Consider the following 11,096-nt stretch of genomic DNA (forward strand, 5'->3'; position numbering starts at 1 on the left):
AAAACTTCTGGATCAAGAGTGGGTTTTTGAGAAGTGGTCTGATTACAGCGGCTTTTAGAGTAGATGGAATATAGCTATCCTGAAGGGAAAGGTTTATTACAGTGGTGATCAAGGGACTTATGGCAGAGATATTTGCTTTCACAAGGGCTGTAGGAAAGGGGTCAAAGACACAGGTGGAGGGTTTCATTCTCCTCAACCTCTTGCTGTGAAATTTCTGGAAAGCAGTTAAGGGCCTGGGAGGTCTTAAACTGTGAGTAGGCAGCTGAGACAGGTAGAGTGGAAGAACCAGAAAGGACAGAATAAATTGAGTCAATTTTTGTTTTGAAGGTGGCCATAAAGTTATTACAGTGCTTTTCTGTAGTTTTTGTAAGTGAAGGGGTTTGTGATTTGAGAAGAGGATTGACAGTGGAAAATAGCTGCTTGGAATTTCCAGGAGGCGGCACGGTGGTGTAGTGGTTAGCGCTGTCGCCTCACAGCAAGAAGGTCCTGGGTTCGAGCCCCGGGGCCGGCGAGGGCCTTTCTGTGTGGAGTTTGCATGTTCTCCCCGTGTCCGCGTGGGTTTCCTCCGGGTGCTCCGGTTTCCCCCACAGTCCAAAGACATGCAGGTTAGGTTAACTGGTGACTCTAAATCGACCGTAGGTGTGAGTGTGAATGGTTGTCTGTGTCAGCCCTGTGATGACCTGGCGACTTGTCCAGGGTGTACCCCGCCTTTCGCCCGTAGTCAGATGGGATAGGCTCCAGCTTGCCTGCGACCCTGTAGAAGGATAAAGCGGCTAGAGATAATGAGATGAGATGAGATGAATTTCCAGGACTATTTCTGATGACATTTGAGTAGAACTGTGACCGTGCCTCTCTAAGGGACTTTGAGTAGGCCTTTTGGTGTTCCTGATACGCTAGCTTGTGAACTGTAAGACCTGAAGCTTTAGGACGCTGTTCGAGAGCACGCCCATTTGCCTTCATTTTCCGTAGCTCACTGGTGAACCAGGGGGCAGAGCCGGAGAAGGTGACTGTTCTGGTTTTAACAGGAGCATGGAGATCCAAAATGCTGCTCAAGGTTTTATTGTAGAAATCCACTGTGTCATTGGCTGATAAAGTCTGTATGAAGAACATGCTGGAGATCAACTGTCAATTTCTGGATTGATGCTATTCAATTTTCTAAAGCAGATTTTGCGTTTGGGCTTGATAATGGGAGATAATAATGACAGCTCCACGGAGACGGCCTTGTGGTCAGACATACTCAGATCATACACAAGTAGATTGCTGAGAGGGGCAGAGTCAATGATGACCAGATCAAGAGTATGCCCCTTGGTGTGTGTGTGTGGGGACATCAACAAGTTGTCCAAGGTTAAAACAATCCAATAATTGGAAAAATTCAGCTGCAAAACAGCAGGAGGGGGTATTGACATGGATGTTCATATCTCCAAGTATTATAATATTGGCAGAGGTTACACAGAATGTTGAAAGAAGGTTGCTTATCTCAGAGATGAAACGTGGGTTTGGTTTGGGTGGCCGATAAATGAGAAGTATTGTCATGGAGAAAGGAGGGTTACATTTAAATGCCAGGCATTCAAAAGAAGATAGCTCCAGGGGCAGAGGAGACAAATCCAGATCACTGCAGTAAATGACTGACAGACCACCACCACGACCTGTGCTGCGGGCTTTCTGTAGGTAGCAAAAGCCAGGAGGACAGGTCTCATTTAGAACAGAAAAAACGTCTGGTTGATGCCAGGTTTCCGTAAGGCACATCAAGTCCAAACACCTGTCCAGAATATGGTCATGTACGAAGCAAAATTTGTGAGAGATTGTGCATTAAACAGTTCAATTTTGATATTAGATGAGACAGTGAGTCTCTGTATTGGCCAAAGTAGACTGAAATCCACTCCACGTTTTCCATCCTGCACCGTGAGTGGTGTTGTCATAGAAACTCCAGTGCTACTAGTCTGAAGAGCAACAGTGCTTCGATGATGTGTCTGAGATGCCACAGTGCGTGCAGCTGACCAGAAGGATGGGGTGGCGTGACCAAACTGGGAGTAAGCAAACTTCCTATGGGCGCTTTTGTGAATATAATGGGGCCGGCGAAGAGCCCAAGTTGTTTAATAATTAGCTCCAGATTTTCGATGTCCGTTGGTATGTTTTTCTCTTGTAAACAGAGGGGAACCATCAGGGCCTTCAGTGAAGGCCCAAACATATCAGCATTCTCGAATGCCAATATGAGCTTAACCACAAGCGCAGCAGTGCAGTCACCTTCCAGCCAGTGTAGCATTCATCAGTAGTGTTAACAAATGCTAATAAAGCAGTCAAGCCAGTGCTATCGAGAGCAAGTAGCACAGGCTAATGACCGAGAAACTAACATTTGTCTACAGACTCTTCTTCTACGCATGCTCACCACAGTATTTTTCACTCAGACTTCAGTATTCATTTCCCTGTGTAATTTACTTAGATACTTTTAAAATAAACATCGACTACTACACACAATGGAGCAATCTGGCAGCCAAAATTCTCCCCAAATCTTCTGCTTTTAATGAAGCAAACATCGCGGCCATGTTTGTTTACAAATTGTCACAGTCACTATCGCAGAAGTTTTACATCTCCGACGTGTCTCTTTTCCAGCTTTTCGATGTCCGTTGGTATGTTTTTCTCTTGTAAGTATGCATGAAGAATATATAATGAAGTTTTGGTAGCCTTTCGGCTGGTCAGCGTGTCTTCAGTTTCAGTTTATTTATTTAGTGCTTAATCCTAGCAGTAGCACTGGATTAGCCTCGCCTTCTCCCTTTCCCAGCGGACAAAGAGATGATTCTGTGCATGCACAGCAGTAAAGCTGTCATTGGATCTTCGCATGAGCTCCGAAGTGTGACGTCGTGTTGTCTTGACAATGTGCAATACTGTAACATATCACGAGTGACCACATCTTAATACTGCATGCTTAATACTGCATGCTCATTCTCCCCTGGGGAGAGTGGCGCGATACATGTACCGTAGGATAAAAGTGATATGATAACATTGCATGCTATCAATAAACCCACTAGAAAGGAATAGAATACATGTTTTTATTCCATGGAGAAATTGGCCCATATGGATAATAATTTCCGATCTTTCACTCCGATGAGGTCACTCCCAGTGGTTTCCCGCTGACTCGTCGTGCATTGTCAAAATGGCAAACCGGTTCAAAATTTAAATTCTTTGGATTAACTTGTGTATTTTTTGTGGAGGGCGGCACGGTGGTGTAGTGGTTAGCGCTGTCGCCTCACAGCAAGAAGATCCTGGGTTCGAGCCCCGGGGCCGGTGAGGGCCTTTCTGTGTGGAGTTTGCATGTTCTCCCCGTGTCCGCGTGGGTTTCCTCCGGGTGCTCCGGTTTCCCCTACAGTCCAAAGACATGCAGGTTAGGTTAACTGGTGACTCTAAATTGACCGTAGGTGTGAATGTGAGTGTGAATGGTTGTCTGTGTCTATGTGCCAGCCCTGTGATGACCTGGCGACTTGTCCAGGGTGTACCCCGCCTTTCGCCCGTAGTCAGCTGGGATAGGCTCCAGCTTGCCTGCGACCCTGTAGAAGGATAAAGCGGCTAGAGATAATGAGATGAGATTTTTTGTGGATGTGTCCCTATAACAAAGAACATTACACAGTGACGCAAAGATCTGAAGTTTATCTACTCGTGTTGAAAATATTTTCACTTGCTCACTCGTGATATGTTCACCACTCTTAGATAAAGTTATTTTTGCACAACCTTGTAATATCCTATATTTATTTTGTATTGTATTATCATTGGCAACACACACACACAAACACACACAGACACACACACACACACACACACTCCTAAAGCAGCACTAACCAATGGTGCGGCTCGGCATTGAGGAAAGAACTCTGAGAGTGTCTGAAGACCAGCGCTCATCCACCAATGGTTCAGTCGTGCCGCCATACTCATCAATGGCAAAGGATGAAAAATCATCTGAAACAAATGAAGAGACATATGGCCATTATAACACACACAAAATAACTAGAACAGAAAGAATTGTCTTTGTGTCATTCTTTGTTTACTCTTCTAAAAGTAAAAAGAGAGTGTATGCTTTAATTTGGGCATGTTCTCTAGAGCACAGGGTTCATCAACTCCTGGACCACAGCCCACATGCGTACCCAGCAAAGTATTTCAGAGATCAGACTGAGCACTTGAAAAATAATGGACGAAAACTGATCAGTGTATGAAAATAAGCTGGCTGTAGTTCAGCGACCACAGTTTAGTTAGACACGAATAGTAGTAGCTTCTGGAACGTGTCCTTTATTGCGACCAGCATGCACTTGTGATAATTATTTAGCTGGGGGGTAAGCTTTCAGACACTTCCATAACATTTTCATTATTTACTCTCTCTAGTCTGATTATTACAAAGTGACAACATTGCTTGTCGTAAACACAGTTGACTATGAAAACAGCATTTTAAATGACAACTGGGCAAAAAAGAAGTGCTTCAATTTCAAAATCGGTTCAGAATCTGTCGTGCTGATCAAAAACGGTCAAATGAAGCAATACTGCAAAACAAAAGATAATTACATATTGATGTGTCATTTATAGTGATTAATATATCACTAATTATTAAGGATTAAAAGGTAAAGGTTGTGTTTTTGTTATTTGCTTATGTAACTGGACCTTCAAAAAAATTTTAGTTGAATACTCCTGTTATAGCAGTATGTGATGTGAAAGTCTGTATGTGTGTACCTTCGGGCTCTTCCCTTAGAGGATACATCTCTATTGTCTCTGTTTGGCTGTCAAGATCTTGACTCTGTTCCTGAATAAGCTTACTGAAGGAGTCATGAACCACATTCTCATCCATAGGGCTTCTAAAATATAAAACCACACAAAGGATGGGTAATACTGGCAAAATATCATATTGCAATACTACAAAATGTTTGCATGATTGTGATATATATATATATATATATATATATATATATATATATATATATATATTTTTTTTTTTTTTTTCAGCTGTAGTGTACATGATACGAAGGAACTGTTGGTCTTGTGTGCGAGGTGTAAAATTCTTCATGAGACAAATGGCAGTACAGGATGTGGTCAGTTAAGTGCAAAGCCACCAGAAAACCGTGAACAAGGAGTTAAGAAGCGACAAACCCGCTAGCTCCTCATATGAGGAACTAGGTTAGGGTCTCAGACTAAGTGAGCAAAGACTAATGCCGCTTTTCCACTACCAACGCGGCCGAGTTGGGCTGAGCCGTGCCGTGCTGAGTTGGGCTGAGTCGAGCTGAGCCGGGCTGTTGGAGTTGCATTTCGACTACAACCGCGCTGAACCGTGCTGGCTGGAAGTGGGTGGACACATTGGGTGGAGTTAGCGAAAGTGGGTGGACGTCACGTGATGTCGTTAGGCGGCGCAAACAGTGACATCAGTGACCTTTTAAGCGGTAGTCTCACAACCCGGATAGTAAACAATAAACATGGAGGACATGGAGTCGTTAGTGTTGCTGGTCTTGGTGCTGTGGCTTGTTGTCACCGACAACGCCAACAGATACTGACAAGAGTGTATAGATGAGGCGAGGTGCATAAGGCTCAGAAATTCTCGTAATTCGTAATTCTCTTTCTTCCGGGTTTACGGTGTTTACAGATCCCAGCATGCTCGCGGGGTGTGTGTGGGCGTGTGAGGACACTCCTCCTCACCAATCAGTACACAGGGGAGTGTCTCCTCACGCCCCTAGCCTCACTCAGCTCGGTTTGGCTCGCTTCAGCCCCGCTCCAAAACCGTGCAAGTTTTGGGGGCTGAGCAGGGCTGAAGCGAGCTGAGTCGTGCTATTCTTAGATAGTCGAAACGCGAGCCGTGTCGGGCTGAAGTGAGCTGAAGCGAGCTGAAAAAGGGTAGTGGAAAAGGGCCATAAATGGGGTTTTTAAAATGTCTTAAAAACCCAGTTTTTTATTTGTGCTTTAAAGAAAAGCTTCAGCAACGAGGCTCTTTAGTGATGAGGGTTATGTCCTGAGATACAAGTGTGAAGAAAAATCAGAATTATTTTATTAATCCCCGGAGGGAAATTCAAATTTGCTACCAAGCTCCTGAATCAAAGAAGAAGTAAACATATCTAAAAATAGAAGATAAAATCATCTGAAAAAAGAATAAATAAAAATAAAATACATTTAAATAAAGTTCAATAACTTAAGTAAAAGCAAAATGAAGTGATTTTATATACAATGATGTATACAAAAATGGTCATTCATAGGAGCGTAGCTGTGTAAAATCTTGCGATGACGCCAAATACAAAAGCTCACATTTGAAGGGTAGTGCCAGATAACCACCGGTGACACCTCACCATATCAAAAGACAAAAACAAAGGGACTGACTGGCACATGACACGAGTATTCACATGTTCAGTGCTTCAGCTGTGACACAAACAGGCAGAACAAAGACAATTGTCTCTTATAGAATGCAGACCCGCTAAAACAAAGTACAAGAACGCTTGAAAACACGGCTTTCTGTCCAGCTCAGAAGGAGGAAGCAGATAAAAAGCCCGAATGTACACACCATAATGGCCTAGTACATACAGTAGTGTAGATCACACAGGAAGGCAAGAGAGGGTGTGAAAGGGTGCAAAGGTAGAAGCAAATAACGCCGACAAAAGGACAGTGTGGCATTTTAATGAGTAAACAATACTTACTCCAGTCCTGGCTCCATAAAGTGGACATCTGTGTCGAAGCTTATGCTATGAGCTGCCATCTTCGCTGTAGTCCAAGGGTCCTGCCTCAACCCGTCACTCAAAATTCACCAAGACACAAGCTAAATGCCTTGCACTTGCTTCTACTTTCTGTCATTCTGCTGCAACAGCTCTGAAAGCAAGTAAAACAGAGAGACAAAAAGAGAGAGACGGGATTTGCTTTATTAAAAAAGGTGTTCGCTACTTCATGTTTCAACAGGCTCGTTTTCCAATATGGAAATACCTACACACACACACGTTCCAGAGGAAACAAGAATGAACACGATATGTCAGCATCAAAGTCAACGCACAATCACTATGATCCAAGTTAAATTCTTAAAACAAACAAAAAAACACAACTGCGAAACATTTCCACATACTTCTTAATCTTTCACGACTTCAGTTTTTGCTGCGCTTCTCGATCTCTGCTACTTCTCATTTTACAATAAAGTGGGATTCAATGCGTATGAGACACTTCGTAAACCCTGATTAAGCAACGATGACGACTCATTCAGATGGAACTAAGAGTAGCAGATTTTTCACATTAAAATCAGAAGCGTCTGAATAAACATACTGGAGTTTTTTTCCGTGATGATTATATAGATTCAGAACGTTTAAATACATGCAGTCACACGAACACTGCAACCCTGAACAGTGTTATTTCCTCTGGCCTCACACCAAATTCAGCTGGTGGAGTAACATTTATGTAGAAAGCTACATTTAGGTCTCTGGCATAAACATTAATTTTTTAATAAACCAGAAAAAACCTCAACAAAATTTTTGGTGGCCATGATTAATAAGTTTGCTTATAATGATTGGTGGTAATTTCTAGGAATCATCTCAAATTACATGACAAATCATCCTCATGCCCTTTTTTTTTGTAAGCATGTCATTTATGTACTGTTGAGAATGCAAACGCAACTGTACCTTCACTCTGTTTTCTCATTTTGACAAATGCCTATTAAAATATGTTGGATAAAAGTGTAGACTCATGCACTTTGTTCTTACATACAAGTCTTACAGACTCACTTATTCAGAATTAGTGACTTAAAACTATATATTTATGCAGGTAAATTTACACTCGTTCCAACTCTACACACCTGCTTAAGTTGATTTTCTGGGCTATTCATTCAGATTTCACTGAAGCATTACCAAGAGCTTTTTCCAATAGCACCTGCCTTTAAATGTGAAAAGGGGGAAGAAAAAATAAACAGGGATAGAAAATGCAGACTGAAGAAGTCTCTCATCTCATTATCTCTAGTCGCTTTATCCTGTTCTACAGGGTCGCAGGCAAGCTGGAGCCTATCCCAGCTGACTACGGGCGAAAGGCGGGGTACACCCTGGACAAGTCGCCAGGTCATCACAGGGCTGACACATAGACACAGACAACCATTCACACTCACATTCACACCTACGGTCAATTTAGAGTCACCAGTTAACCTAACCTGCATGTCTTTGGACTGTGGGGGAAACCGGAGCACCTGGAGGAAACCCACGCGGACACGGGGAGAACATGCAAACTCCACACAGAAAGGCCCTCGCCGGCCACGGGGCTCGAACCCGGACCTTCTTGCTGTGAGGTGACCGCGCTAACCACTACACCACCATGCGACTGAAGAAGTAATTCAGCTTATTTTCTTTGCTGTCAGATGTGATGTAATCTAATCTAATATAAAAGCAAGAGACAATTTAAAAAGACTGATAATGATATGGGAAGGAGACAATGGCAAGCATAGAAATAAACCAAAATTAGTCTAGTAAAGTGTATTGCCAATATACTGCTGCATAAATAGTCCCAATTGTAAATTATCACATTAAACACTACAAATTTGTTTTAAGTTCTCACATCGGGAGAGGCAGGGTACACCCTGGACAGGTCGCTAGTCCATTGCGGGGCCAATAGAGCACGATAAACAGCCATCCACACTCACACCTATGGATAATTTAGGAGTAGCCAGCTGGTGTAATCCACATGTCTTTCGACTGAGGGAGGAAACCGGAGCACCTAGAGGAAACCCAGTCAACTGGTAGGTTCAAATGCAAAACCTGTCTGCTGCAAGATAACAGTGCTGACCACTGCATCATCATGCCACCCTAAACCGCGCCTATTACATAGCTAGGGTTACAGTGGGGAGCCAGTCCTCTGGTAAGAAGGGTAATTTTGCACAAGGCCATCTGTCTATAGCAGAAAAAAATAAAATAACAAAACGCATCTGGAAAAATCCCAAGGGAGTCTGGAGCCAGAATCGTGACGTTACCTGCAGAAATCTGTGGTTGGTAGAAGAGAGCAACTGGACTTGCTTGAAAAGTCTTGAAGACGTTTCGCCTCTCGTCTGAAAGGCATCCTCAGTTCTGTCTGTCTAATAGGGAGTATCAAGTATTTATCCTCTCATGGATCATCATCATAGAATCCGAATCAGAATGCTAATGGCTGCATTGTAGGTGGCTGATAGATGTCATAGACACCCACCTCTGTTCAGTGATGGTTGTTCCAAGTTGACAAAAATGAACGATCCTCTCTGGCTAAGATGTCTGCCAGTTTTCTGGAAGTCCTCTCATACTCCCACACCAGTGAAGGGAACTCATCCCAAAGTGCGTAGAAACATATCTGTGAAGATACTCAGTCATCCAGGTACATAGTAATCTGTGGTTGGTAGAAGAGAGCAACTGGACTTGCTTGAAAAGTCTTGAACTGGACTTTTCAAGCAAGTCCAGTTGCTCTCTTCTATGTTTCTACGCACTTTGGGATGAGTTCCCTTCACTGGTGCGGGAGTATGACAGGACTTCCAGAAAACTGGCAGACATCTTAGCCAGAGAGGATCGTTCATTTTTGTCAACCTGGAACGACCATCACTGAACAGAGGTGGGTGTCTGTGACATCTATCAGCCACCTACAATGCAGCCATCAGCATTCTGATTCGGATTCTATAATGATCCATGGGAGGATAAATACTTGATACTCCCTATTAGACAGACAGAACTGAGGATGCCTTTCGGACGAGAGGTGAAACGTCTTCAAGACTTTTCAAGCAAGTCCAGTTGCTCTCTTCTACCAACCACAGATTTCCGCAGGTAACGTCACGATTCTGGCTCCAGACTCCCTTGGGATTTTTCCAGATGCGTTTTGTTATTTTATTTTTTTCTGCTGTAGACAGATGGCCTTGTGCAAAATTACCCTTCTGGATGAGTGTGTAAAGGGACATACTCATCTCATCTCATTATCTCTAGCCGCTTTATCCTGTTCTACAGGGTCGCAGGCAAGCTGGAGCCTATCCCAGCTGACTACGGGCGAAAGGCGGGGTACACCCTGGACAAGTCGCCAGGTCATCACAGGGCTGACACATAGACACAGACAACCATTCACACTCACATTCACACCTACGGTCAATTTAGAGTCACCAGTTAACCTAACCTGCATGTCTTTGGACTGTGGGGGAAACCGGAGCACCCGGAGGAAACCCACGCGGACACGGGGAGAACATGCAAACTCCGCACAGAAAGGCCCTCGCCGGCCACGGGGCTCGAACCCAGGACCTTCTTGCTGTGAGGCGACAGTGCTAACCACTACACCACCGTGCCACCTAAAGGGACATACTTTCATATAAAAAAACCCCGAAATTGGTCTAGAATATGCCCTTTAAGTGTTGTTCATAATTTATCAATAAAAATTCAGTCCTCCACATAAGCAAATGTCTACAATAATGATGTCTGAATATCAGTGTGTGCAATTTGGGGATTAAACCCTCACTGTGGGCATGTAACTGAATTCTGAATATGGTCTTTACTAAAACTATAGCAAAGCACACTAGATACAGACTGGTCCTACATATTATTAACTCTAAACATATGCTAAATTTTCTCACATGCCCTGAAACCAAAGGCGTGTTTATGTGAATCAGAAACATGCAGAGAACTAGTGAGAGGGCCAGCTTGAGAGCATTTTGAAATGCTGAGCACATTTCCCACCCCTTTTCAACGACTGTATCTGACCCGCAGACTTATAAAACAAACCTAACAAGTTTAGGGAGAAAAATATTACTTGGCAATTAATTCATCAATATTTATGGGTCCTTGGCTCATGTTTATATGTGCGTGGGAAGTTTGGAAACCGGCACTTTTCAGATGTGTGTGTAGGTGGTCCAGCACGATGACACAGATGACATCAGCAGACGGCTGTGGTTAGAAATCAGAGGAAAGATGAATGAGGCAAGTTCTGTTTCAGTGCTCATATAGAAACCCTCTAAACACTGAAACAATCCTGAATTGAGAATCAGTTTTCAGTGCTGTAAACTGCAGCTGTTGTTCTTTTTCTCTGTGTGTTCAAAAAAAGAAAAAAAAAGAAGTCTTTTATTGCAGCTGTGTGACAGAAAAAGTAAAGCGAGTAATAGGGAGATAAAGAGATTTATCAGA

At 43.2% G+C, this 11,096-nt stretch overlaps 1 protein-coding gene across 9 annotated transcripts in view; it reads right to left on the reverse strand.

Annotated features, from left to right (window-relative positions):
- tmc6b (transmembrane channel-like 6b) overlaps positions 1-11,096 on the reverse strand; it is a 95,889-nt gene that overhangs the window by 40,514 nt on the left and 44,279 nt on the right. For 3 of the 9 annotated variants that reach the window (XR_009656674.1, XM_060941011.1, XM_060941008.1), the window contains exons 3-7: positions 10,726-10,998; positions 7,787-7,864; positions 6,651-6,819; positions 4,711-4,832; positions 3,832-3,948 (exon numbers count right to left, since the gene is read on the reverse strand). Coding sequence is in view for 8 of the 9 variants with exons in the window: in XM_060941011.1 (XP_060796994.1) it covers positions 3,832-3,948; positions 4,711-4,832; positions 6,651-6,709 (298 nt within the window). In the remaining variant the exon portion in view is untranslated. Of the gene's footprint in view, positions 1-3,831; positions 3,949-4,710; positions 4,833-6,650; positions 6,820-7,066; positions 7,736-7,786; positions 7,865-10,725; positions 10,999-11,096 lie in introns of those variants that run through there. The other 6 variants (XM_060941015.1, XM_060941013.1, XM_060941010.1 and 3 more) reach the window with 4 other exon arrangements.

Source organism: Neoarius graeffei, chromosome 15, assembly GCF_027579695.1.
Source record: "Neoarius graeffei isolate fNeoGra1 chromosome 15, fNeoGra1.pri, whole genome shotgun sequence".
NCBI classification, from domain to species: Eukaryota; Metazoa; Chordata; class Actinopteri; order Siluriformes; family Ariidae; genus Neoarius; species Neoarius graeffei.